The sequence below is a fragment of the Salvia splendens genome, chromosome 17 (genome assembly GCF_004379255.2).
Source record: "Salvia splendens isolate huo1 chromosome 17, SspV2, whole genome shotgun sequence".
NCBI lineage: Eukaryota > Viridiplantae > Streptophyta > Magnoliopsida > Lamiales > Lamiaceae > Salvia > Salvia splendens.
The window spans coordinates 24,774,353-24,786,828 of record NC_056048.1 but is presented as its reverse complement, the minus strand read 5'-3'; the positions used below and the strand labels follow the sequence as shown (position 1 = coordinate 24,786,828).

The window sequence follows — 12,476 nt, the reverse complement described above, 5'->3', positions numbered from 1 at the left end:
TATATTCGAAAATATGACATTAGATTGCACCAAACATGTAGTATGAATTGTAAATATTGATGTTCGAATCGAAATTCCCAAATTGTGTACTGAATTGATGATGGGCTGGAGCCTGGAGTTACCCTTGCAAACTTTTAATGCAATTTACAAATCTTCCCAATCTCTTTTTTTCATGTGTATATTTTTTTAATTCTCGCATGGCCTAATTAATTAACCGAAGTCCTAATTCTCTTATGTTATGTTTGTTGCCGGGATTCTATCTAGGAAATAATCTGATTTTTTAAATTTTAAATTTTTGTGTTTATTTATTTTTAATTAAATTGGGAAAATCAGAATCCTGAACACTAAAAAAATAACTTTTCATGATTCTAAATTTTAACTATTCTTAAGTAATCTTTTTTTTTCAGTTTTAAGATTTTTACATTTTTTTATATTTAATGGAGTATACTAGTATAGTGGTATAATGTTATTATTAGTAGTAATAGTAGTATTAATTAATTAATTAATTTTAAAAAATAATTTAAAATTATAAACTATACTTCCTCTGTCCCACAAAAGTATGTACTTTTGATTGGGTACGAGTTTTAATGTACAATTGATAAAATAAGATAGAGATAGAATAAAAAGTAATCAAAGTATTTGTTAGTGAGAAATGGGTCTTACCTCACTAGAGAGAATTTTTTTTTCTAAAATTAGAAAGTGCATATTCTTGTAGGACGGACTAAAAATGAAAGAGTGCGTACTCTTGAGGACGAAGGGAGTACCTAATCTCAATATAATAAATAACTAATAATTACAATTATAATAGTAATAACCATATTATTATTATTTATAATTGTTATTATCATAGTAATAATTAATAATTTATTAAATAATTAGTACACTATAATCATCCGTCTCATCGAAGTTGACCCACTTTTCTTTTTAGTTTATCTCAACCAAGATCACTCATTACTAAAAATGAAAATTCATTTCTTTCTACTTTATTCATTCTCTCTTACATTATTCTCGCCACCTAAAAGACAAAATAAAACTGCATAAAATCTCATGTCCTCCAAGGAAAGGATCATCTTCCTTAAAACGGAGAGAGTATTTAAGTAAACTATGAATCATATAATCATAAATAATAATTATTAATTTATAAATTAATAATTAATCAACAAAATCGTAGTAAAATTTAGAATTATAAATTTGTCCTGCTTAGTGCTTAATAAGAACAAATATAAGACAATTAGCCTCAAACCCAGTACAGTGAGAAAGTTCAAATCATCACAACCACTAGGAAAAATGATTTTTTTAAATTAAATTCTCTCTTTTTAAGAAATTTGATTATATGATATGATAGGTAAGACCACACTAGCATACATAGATAAAAATTTTTATTACACAACAACACTACAAAAAACACAAACAACTCCAAACATCATGCCATATACCTATTTACAAGCTCATTAAAATTTATAAGCCCTCCATTCAAAAAAACTAGCCCTCATCTTATCAACATGTCACGAATATTGAATGACATCATAAATATACACAACAACAATAACATAAGACCGGAAGATAACCCGTTTGCAACGACCACCACATCACCTCACCTAGCAACAACAGCCCTCGGAGAGAGTCCATTCTCCTCAGACACATCAAAGAAGAGATCATCGCTCTTTGACAATGCATACACTATGTCCACCATGCTCGGCCTCCTAGCAGGATCCTTATGCAGGCAAGCTACTGCCACTGCCATCACGCTCGACACACTATCTGTCGAGCACGACTCTCTCAGAAGACACTCATCCATCCACTCCCTAAGCTTCCTCTCCTCTTTGCCATCCATAACTCCACTAGCACTGGCCCAAAGCACATTCCCTTGCTCATCCCGGGCCTCCCTCCCCGAGATGAGCTCAAGCAGCACTACACCGAAGGAGAACACATCCATCTTGGTGGAGACAACGCCATCAGCAAGGTACTCGGGGGCAATGTACCCCTGCGTGCCCACAATGTGCATTGTTATGGCGTTACACCCTGATTTCGCAAGCCCAAAGTTGGCGATTTTGGCCCTCATGTTCGAGTCCAAGAGGATGTTGCTGCTCTTTATGTCCTTGTGCACGACTTTAGGCCTCGTATGCTCGTGGATGTATTGAAGGCCGTTTGCTACATCAATGGCAATCCTCAGTCTTGTTTTCCAACTCAATTTCTCAGCTTCATTTTCATGGAGCCAAGAATGGAGAGAGCCGTTTTCGGCGTATTCATACACTAAGTAGCAGTTTCCTTCCTCTTGATCTATGCAGAACCCTTCTAGCCTCACTAAGTTCCCATGGTTCACCTGCAATTCAAGAATTCAAACCTCTCTTAGTAGAGACAAACTACAAAAGATAATCTATTGATCAAGACTTCAATTTTTTTAGGATTGATTCAATCATCACATATGAACTACCAATCATCTTCCTTGGACCCCTTATTCCAGCTTGAATGGAATAATCCAACGGATATGATTTTTTAATCAAGAAAAATAATCAAAATGCGTTTGCCGTTATTATGCCTCTAAAAATAAAAAAGAACCTGTCCTTCTCCTTGAACAAAAACAAATAACAATAAGCCAAGTTGCATAAACTACTATAAAAATTCATGTGCTTCTTAACAAGACTAAGACGTATCACATCACCAAATCACTATTTTATTCATTGATTCATTCAAATTACTTGTCTTCCTTCTGCATCACTTCTTCATACTGTATTCACTATGTGAACATAATCCAATTTTAACAAGCGGTTAAACTGAAAACAAAGCTGCACAGATATTAAACAAGAATCAAATTCAAGTAATTTTTTTTACCTTCTGCAAGATCTTGAGTTCTTCATAGGCATTCCACTTCATTTTCTTAATAGCATACCATTCTCCATCAATCTTTCCTTTGTATACCGAGCCTTGAATAATGCATCTCTCATCAAATCCATCTGTTGCAGCGCTCAAATCCTCCACTTGGAAAACTTTATACTTATCCAGACAGCCAGAAACATCAGCCATCAAACTCACCTTCTCAGCCTTCAACAATCCATCCCCCTTTCTCTGCTGCTGCTTCTCCACATCCTTAAACACTCCCCCTCTCTCTCTATACCACCAAACCGCACACACCAAAATCAGCAGCGCCCCACACACTCCAAGCCCTACCCCAAGCCCGATCACCGCCCCCTTCCTCTCTCTCTCCGGAGGAGAGAGCGGAGGAACCACAGGCTGCGTCAAATTAGGCAGATTCGACACCGGCACAAAAACCGTATCATAAGGATTAATGTCAGCGCCATTAATTTCAGTTATCATCTGCTCCGACGCTCCGAGCTTCGACGCAACGGCACTGAGGCTATCGGAGGGTTGAAAAACGTAGCTGATTAAGTAATTGAGGCCGCTCTGCCGCTGCGATGAGGTAGGGCACCGGCAGAAAATGGGGAAAACGATGACGTCGCCGACATTGAGCTGCGTGGGGATTGAATTAGGGTTTACGACCTCCACGGATTGGTAAGTGGTGAGATTCTGATAGCTGATTGTGGAGACTAAGTAGAAGGTGTCGCCGCTTCTGATGGTGAAGTTTTGGGGGGAATAGGAGATGGTGACGGAGGTGTTAACGGTGTTGCAGGAGCATTTTATCGGGACGAAGAGAGTCTGGTCAGGGAGGAGGCGCGAGGCGGGGGAGGAGATGTTGCTAGGGATCGCAATCTCGGGGCGGCTGAGGGAGAAGAGGTCGCCGACGGCGGCGAGGTCGAGGAAGGACGGAGGCGCAGCTCTGTAGAAGACGAAGGTGTCGCAGGGGGAGGAGGATTGGTTGGCGGTGCAGTTGTAGCCGATGGTGCTGGGGAGCTGGGCTTGTACGTTGTGCTGGTGGGTGTTGTACCATAGGAGGAGGAGGAGCAATGGAGGGAGATGGTGGAATTTGATTTTCATTGTTGATGAAAATGGGAAGTGATTAAGATCTGTTTTTCTGTTATATGGTTTAAAAGATGCTTAATTGGTTGTTTAAGTACCTAACAATTTAAATAAGAGAAGCTTTTTTTCTTGGTTGGGTCCCACATTTGTAGAAATTCATAGTCAACTTTTTTTTCCATAATTTAATAATTTTACGATTAGATAAACTTAGTTAAATGATTAATGAAATTTAGTTTCATTTAAACAATAAATATCTTATTTTATTTTTTTTTATTTATTTTTTAAAAAATTTTCGCAAATGGACTGTTAGAAAATAAACACGCTAAGTAATAACATACTATGACATATGTAAACAAATAGATATATGCATTGTCCGCTCAATTTAATATGTATTCATATCGATTTTAAGGGAGAGATTTCACTTTAATTCTTTGATACAATTACAATGTGAGAAACGTATGTATATAAAGAAAATAGTGAATCATAGTTCTAGTAACAATAAAAAAAACATTGATTGTGGCTTATTTATTTATTTTTGTTATATTCCACACTTTACTAAATTATTATATTCCATGCTTTACTAAAACCTAAACCCATACCCACTCTGTCCTTCGTTTTGCGTTCCACTTTTATTTGATATAATTTTTATAAGAGGGAACATCATTTTAGGTCTACGAACTTTGCCAAAGTATCATTTTAGGTCCGTGAACTTTGAAAATATCATTTTAGGTCCGTGAACTATGAGTTAGTATCATTTGAGGTACTTTTTACTATTTCCAAGTTTTTTTGGACGAAAATACCCCAAATACCTTAAAGTGTATATATTTTTAATAAATTTATCATATAGTCATATTTTTTTTATAAATATCTTTACAATATATTTTTGACAAATTTTCTAAATATAATTTGACCTTAAATATTATCACTTAATTTTGTGACATGCAAGTAACATTGCTTCTTCAATTTTTTATATTAATTTTTTTAAAAATTGAATAAAGAACTTTTCTTTAATAATAAAAAATTGAATAAAGATCTTTTCTTGCATGTCACAAAATTAAATGATAATATTGAAGGTCAAATTATATTTAGAAAATTTGTCAAAAATATATTGTAAAGATATTTATAAAAAGATCTTTATTCAATTTTTTATTATTAAAGAAAAGTTCTTTATTCAAATTTTAAAAAAAATAATATAAAAAATTGAAGAAACAATTTTACTTGCATGTCACAAAATTAAGTGATAATATTTAAGGTCAAATTATATTTAGAAAATTTGTCAAAAATATATTGTAAAGATATTTATAAAAAAATATGAGTATATGATAAATTTATTAAAAATATATACACTTTAAGGTATTGGGGGTATTTTCGTCCAAAAAAATTTAGAAATAGTAAAAAGTACCTCAAATAATACTAACTCAAAGTTCACGAACCTAAAATGATATTTTCAAAGTTCACGGACCTAAAATGATACTTTGGCAAAGTTCGTAGACCTAAAATGATGTTCCCTCTTTTTATAAAATGTAAAGTAGATGGAAAAAGTATAACATGAATGAATGTTATAATTTTATTATCAAATAAGAATAATGTACTCCCTTCCTCTCAGTGAAGATGATCCATTTCTTGGGTGACATGAGATTTTATGCCGCTTTATTTTGTGTGTTAATTAAAAAGAGTAAAGTAAGAGATATGAAATAAAGTAAAAATAAATGTATTTCTAATTTTAGTATTGGATCATCTTGATCGGGACAAATCAAAAAGAAAAGTGAGTCATCTAAGAGGGAGTACCAAGTTACTAAAATTTGATATGTTAACTAAAACAACCTTGTAATGAATCCACTCACATCGGCTGCTTACACTAAAGTCAAGAAATCATAGCCCCACTTTGACTCTACTATTGAATTGATCATGAAAATTTCTCCACTTGATTTGGTTACCTTCTAGATTAACTCTATCAAACACGGCTACCCTATATAAGAATATTCTATGCAGAAACAATAATTTATGTATTTTTCTGGTTTTTTTTCTCGTGTGATCGTGTTTGATGACAATTTTTGTGAGAATTGATTGATAAGATGATCTCACGCAATACTTCTATTCTTTAGGAATGCATGCATTTATTGACTCAATTTATTGAAACCGAATTCGTAGATGGCACTTGTTGAGTCAAGTCCCTAGCCACCTAATATTTTTGAAATTTAAAACATTTTTTTTAAATTACAAATGGTATCTACAAGTGGAATGTGTGACTTATCCTCGCGCTGATTTGTAGATACCTCAATAGATGGAACAACTGACCCAAGAATTTAAAGATGTTTCATATTCAATGTCAGAGATAGATCTCAATATAATTTTGAAGTTTTAATTTAAATTATTGATGTCAAATGTTCGGCTATGCCTATAATAGAGGGGACACATAAACGTTATCCCGTGACAGAAAAAATATATCAAAATAAGACTATTGACTCGAGTAGAGTCCAATATTCGAAAGAAACGTATGAGCTATACATTAAAAATATTGAATGAAAAAGACAAGATTGGTATCAAATTTCCAAGGCTGGCTGATTTTGGCATATTCACAAGGCAATCCAATAATTAAATTTCCAAATTTCTTTTTGTAAAGACAGCCAGCAGTTCACATGAATAATCTAAAAACACCAAATACTAGTTTGTCTGAACAAGCAAATGGTGTGTCTAAGCACCACTACAATCTATTGTGTATACATTAATATATTCAGATTCATTCATTCATCAAGCTTCATGTAAAGACATTCCTCTTCGATTGTAATTTGTACAACATAGATATAAACAGGATTGTTCAATGTCTCAAATTCTTGATGTTTCTTCAAGTAATTGGGCGGCTTTATCGACCAAAAAAAAGAGGAAAGCAATAACGAGAGTGTGGGGGGGGCGAGGGGGACGAATAGAGATTTTATGTACCTTTTGGATATGCAAGTTACCTAGCACAAGCTTATTATCTCTTTGTGATGTTATCCTTCTTTACTGTGAAGTCCCATAGGTCCCCGTATTTCTCGTTGAAATCCCATATGTCCATGGTATTGTAATCGGATATCAGCTTGTCGCGAGCTCCTCTTTCCATGTTGTATATTTGGGGCTCGAAGTTGTGTGGCTCACTAGGTTTGTCCATCTCGATAATGCAAAATACCACTGTAAATACAGCTGCACCGATGTAGAGGTATTCCCCCTGCCAGTTTGGTGTGAAAGAAGCATTTATCAGAACAGCACGGAGAAACAGTTGAACAAAAAAAATGTGAACGTCAAGGTATCGTAAATGTTGTCTGTGATATTGTTTACCGGAACATCAAAGTACATCCCAGCAGCAATTGCCGGAAGAAATAGCCATGAAATAAGACCTGAGTCATACATAAACAATTATAGGAATTTCATTGTTAAATATTTGTTGTAACATGAATATTGATTAGTATGTACTATTTGATACCTTGGAATCCTGTAGGAGGATCCATTGATGCATAATCTTCAGCAATCGATCCCCAAAAAGAGCCTGAAAATAATCAAAGTTAAAAGATAAAGCTGGTTTTCAACATGAATAATGCTTTATCTTTGCATTTTCGAACAACAATAAAGTAGAGAACGACGAAGAACATGACTAATTTTAGCTACAAATGGCACTTTCATCAAAGACCACATGTCTATTGCCTAATACAAATCCTAAATACTACTCATGAACTTGAGCAAACATAGCAATATCTAGATGCATATTTTGCTAATAAGAATAGGCCTTAAACAGCATAAGGTCCTTGGCCAGCTCTCAGATCAACAACTTTGTTCACACAAAGCACTTTACATCACACATAACTACCATAAATAAGGCCCAAAAAAATCACAATTACAGCCACACGAACTCAACCAACACCATAAACAAACAGTATCAGCTCCCCCTCAAACAAAAATCACAGAGCGCAATAAGTGCTCTTTCATCTCCCCCCTTTCCTTTGTCACAATTTGCAATCTTATCAACACATGTGCCCACGAATTAGCCAATTCTTCAGATTCATTCGTATTATTTGCAAATATTATTGAGTTAGAGGTCAGAACGAGCTTCATGATGTTAACTGTAATGATGATAGTTGTTTGTTTTCTTTTAAACTATGACGAGCTCTGTTGGAATTTCATTAATTACTCCATTATACGAAAAAACTAGCATTGACCTATAGCTTACGAGTCAAGGAAATACATATAATAAGAGCATAAACACAAGGATTACTTACGATGAATCGATGATGCCTGTTCTAGCCAAAACAAGCTAACTAATTGCACTCAACATCATGAAATGCTAAACCCCTTTGCAACTTGTGAATTGTTAGGTTAAGAATGACTTCAAAATGTACCAAGACCAAATATCTTAGTATGTACAAATGACTGCAAAATGTGGATTCTCATCTCAAATATCTATCAGTTCCTTATTCCCAGAATTGAAATTTGTGCATAATTAACTATATAAATTCAAACTCCACAAGTTAAAATATAAAAATAAAAAAAAACTCATAGTAATGCAGAAGAAAATGGGAAATTAAACGCAACCTCTATCATCACTCTCAAAGAATGTGTGATGGCCATCATACTTCCCATATACATAATCCTCCTGCAATCAATCAACCAACCACCAAAAAAAGCAAAATCGGAACAAAAACGTTAAAACCCCCAAAATCAGCGGCAAACAAATTCGATTATTGTAAATTACTCTAAACTATTCAAATACCTCTAGAATTCCGGGGGTCGCCCATCTGTCTCTGGGATCTTCATTGAGATCGGGCTCCACTTGCGACATCCCGGCCCGCAATTTCGTCGAACTCTTCACGCCCAAATTTCCACCGAGTTTCAGCAACATCGAGTGTGAGTTTCCGTTAATGAGGTCCCTGGGCTTGGGTGGTTCAGATCTTTGGGAAGGTTTGGGGATTGAATTAGAGAGAAGCACTGAGACTGTTGCTGCACCCGCCATTAGCGAAGCTTTTGATTTGTGTTTCAGTTTTCCTTTTTTTTAATTATCCAAACGGTCGTGTGGATAACTGAATTTTGATTTATAACTTCTAGTTTTTGCCACGTTTCGCATTCCGTGGTTCGAGTGGAAACTCTATATTTTTTGGAACTAAATTAATTTGTCCGATTAAATTAGTGCTACATTCAAATAATATTACTTCCAATCACTATAGTTAATGGATATAAAATAAATACTATTTCAAATAAAACCATATCATTATTTCAAATAAAATAAAATGAAGCTCTTATTTTTTAAGCATTTATTTTAGAAAGGGTAAATAGCCATTTAAATCACCAAGTTTAGTAAAAAAATCTAATCCATCTCGCAAAGTTTGAAATCCGCTAATTAAATCATGAAGTTTCAATTTTTCTAGTTTATCCCATGAGTTGAATTTTAGGTGGAATATTTGCATCTTGAAATCTCAATCCAACTTTAAGATCAAGCTCCTTGTGATAACACTTTGGATTATACACACATCTTTTTCGTGATTTAAATCTAAATTCATCTTGAAATCTCAATCTACGTCAACAAAAATTTCACCTAAAATTCAACTTATGGGATAAACTAGAAAAACTAAAACTTCATGATTTAATTAGCAGATTTGAGATAAACCAGATTTTGATCAAACTTAGGAATTTAAATGACTATTTCCTCTTTTAGAAAAATGATAGCAGTACTTAAATAATTAAAGTGAAAAAAAGTAAAGCAAAAATGAAATATGATATTTGGGCTCGTTTGATTAGATGAGTAGAGTAGGAAAAGGATGGAAAATGCTGACGTGGACCTTTCTAACCATCGTTTGTTTGCATTTGTTGTTTTTTATCAAGCCCATTTGAAAAAACACGACCCGTTTGAAATTAATGTTAGCTACCCATATTCAATTGGTAACTCTAACCCCCAAAAAAGAAGGTTTAGTGAGACAGAGTTTCATTGTTTGAAAAAGACTCCCCCTCTTCTTCCCCTTTTACCCTCTCTCTCCATCCTCATTGTTGCTCGAAGGCCACTGCAAAAACGCAGCAAATACGCCATAGCTGCAAAGAAAACTCCATACAGGTCAGTAAATCCAACCATTTTTGTTGTTGCGTAGACATTCGAGCTCGACGCTCTCCGTCGTGGGTAGATGGTTGTTGTCTGCAACATCTATGAATGACCCCCAATTTGATTAGACATGCAAATGAGATTAGATTTGAATTATATGGTGTTTTATTTGGTGCAGGTTCTACAGTTCAATTGTAATTAGGATTGTTACTAAATTCTATTATGTTATTCCCGTTTTTGATGTCTATTTGTGATTTGTACATAAAATGAATAATTTTTCCGTTTTCATTAGCAATTTTTTCCGATCTGGTTTGTATCTTGGTTGAATGGGAAAATTTGACGAAGCTTGATGTTTCATAGAGTTAGTTACTTTGTTAGATGAATGTTAATACAAACTTTGAAATTTTTTTAGGGAATGGATGAAAGAATCATTATATATTTTCTGGACATATTGATGAGTGGATCGTACATGTAAGCATAAATTGTAAAGCTATTGAATAGATTTACTACTTTAAAATAAGTAATCTACATAATAAATAATAATATATATAATGCAAAATAAGTAATACTATATCTAAACTCACGGCTAATCAAATCAAATAATAAAATAAACTAAAACTACAACTAACACAAAATATTATAAGCTGAAAGAAATTGCATATAAGCTGAAAATGATACTTTAACGTGACAAAATGACATAAAACTGATAAAATGATACTTTTGCCTGATAGAATGATACTTTCAGCCGATAGAATGATACTTTCAGCCGATAGAATGATAGGTATTTTTGGTGTATAAAATGACATTTTTGTTTAATAAAATGATACTTTTACCTTATAAAATGATAATCTAAGCGGATAAAATGACTGTTACCTTATAAAAATGATAGTTTAGCTGGAGAAATTGCATATAAGCTGAAAAATGATACTTTGACGTGACAAAATGACATAAAACTGATAAAATGATACTTTTGCCCGATAGAATGATACTTTCAGCCGATAGAATGATACTTTCAGCCGATAGAATGATACTTTCAGCCGATAGAATGATAGGTATTTTTGGTGTATAAAATGACATTTTTGTTTAATAAAATGATACTTTTACCTTATAAAATGATAATCTAAGCGGATAAAATGACAGTTAGCTTATAAAAATGATAGTTTAGCTGGAGAAATTGCATATAAGCTGAAAAATGATACTTTAACGTGACAAAATGACATAAAACTGATAAAATGATACTTTTGCCCGATAGAATGATACTTTCAGCCTATAAAATGATACTTTCAGCCGATAGAATGATACTTTCAGCCGATAGAATGATAGGTATTTTTGGTGTATAAAATGACATTTTTGTTTAATAAAATGATACTTTTACCTTATAAAATGATAATCTAAGCGGATAAAATGACTGTTAGCTTATAAAAAATGATAGTTTAGCTGGAGAAATTGCATATAAGCTGAAAAATGATACTTTAACGTGACAAAATGACATAAAACTGATAAAATGATACTTTTGCCCGATAGAATGATACTTTCAGCCTATAGAATGATACTTTCAGCCTATAGAATGGAACTTTCAGCCGATAGAATGATAGTTATTTTTGGTGTATAAAATGACATTTTTGTTTAATAAAATGATACTTTTACCTTATAAAATGATAATCTAAGCGGATAAAATGACAGTTAGCTTATAAAAATGATAGTTTAGCTGGAGAAATTGCATATAAGCTGAAAAATGATACTTTAACGTGACAAAATGACATAAAACTGATAAAATGATACTTTTGCCCGATAGAATGATACTTTCAGCCTATAGAATGATACTTTCAGCCGATAGAATGATAGTTATTTTTGGTGTATAAAATGACATTTTTGTTTAATAAAATGATACTTTTACCTTATAAAATGATAATCTAAGCGGATAAAATGACAGTTAGCTTATAAAAATGTTAGTTTAGCTGGAGAAATTGCATATAAGCTGAAAAATGATACTTTAACGTGACAAAATGACATAAAACTGATAAAATGATACTTTTGCCCGATAGAATGATACTTTCAGCCTATAGAATGATACTTTCAGCCGATAGAATGATACTTTCAGCCGATAGAATGATAGGTATTTTTGGTGTATAAATGACATTTTTGTTTAATAAAATGATACTTTTACCTTATAAAATGATAATCTAAGCGGATAAAATGACAGTTAGCTTATAAAAATGATAGTTTAGCTGGAGAAATTGCATATAAGCTGAAAAAATGATACTTTAACGTGACAAAATGACATAAAACTGATAAAATGATACTTTTGCCCGATAGAATGATACTTTCAGCCTATAGAATGATACTTTCAGCCGATAGAATGATAGTTATTTTTGGTGTATAAAATGACATTTTTGTTTAATAAAATGATACTTTTACCTTATAAAATGATAATCTAAGCGGATAAAATGACAGTTAGCTTATAAAAAATGTTAGATTAGCTGGAGAAATTGCATATAAGCTG

At 33.1% G+C, this 12,476-nt stretch overlaps 2 protein-coding genes across 2 annotated transcripts; both read right to left on the bottom strand.

The window, feature by feature from the left end:
* Positions 1–1,357: 1,357 nt before the first annotated feature.
* LOC121775111 (serine/threonine receptor-like kinase NFP) lies at positions 1,358–3,993 on the bottom strand. Its single transcript, XM_042172085.1, has 2 exons — positions 2,833–3,993; positions 1,358–2,323 (listed from the first exon to the last, which is right to left on the bottom strand). The coding sequence occupies exons 1-2, from the start codon at positions 3,931–3,933 to the stop codon at positions 1,595–1,597; spliced, it is 1,830 nt and encodes a 609-aa protein (XP_042028019.1). The 5' UTR covers positions 3,934–3,993; the 3' UTR covers positions 1,358–1,594.
* A 2,641-nt stretch (positions 3,994–6,634) lies between these two features.
* LOC121773438 (photosynthetic NDH subunit of subcomplex B 5, chloroplastic-like) lies at positions 6,635–8,962 on the bottom strand. The gene is made up of 5 exons (XM_042170295.1): positions 8,657–8,962; positions 8,479–8,539; positions 7,376–7,438; positions 7,231–7,289; positions 6,635–7,120 (listed from the first exon to the last, which is right to left on the bottom strand). Exons 1-5 carry the CDS (start codon positions 8,894–8,896, stop codon positions 6,890–6,892), a joined length of 654 nt encoding a protein of 217 aa, XP_042026229.1. The 5' UTR covers positions 8,897–8,962; the 3' UTR covers positions 6,635–6,889.
* Between the last annotated feature and the right edge of the window lie 3,514 nt (positions 8,963–12,476).

Coding starts and splice junctions, on each gene's coding strand:
- LOC121775111 (XM_042172085.1), bottom strand. CDS start 3,933: ATGAAAATCAAATTCCACCATCTCCCTCCATTGCTCCTCCTCCTCCTA. Junction 2,324..2,832: donor AACTCAAGATCTTGCAGAAG/GTAAAAAAAATT, acceptor CTTGAATTGCAG/GTGAACCATGGGAACTTAGT.
- LOC121773438 (XM_042170295.1), bottom strand. CDS start 8,896: ATGGCGGGTGCAGCAACAGTCTCAGTGCTTCTCTCTAATTCAATCCCC. Junction 7,290..7,375: donor TCCTCCTACAGGATTCCAAG/GTATCAAATAGT, acceptor TGTATGACTCAG/GTCTTATTTCATGGCTATTT. Junction 7,121..7,230: donor GGATGTACTTTGATGTTCCG/GTAAACAATATC, acceptor CCAAACTGGCAG/GGGGAATACCTCTACATCGG.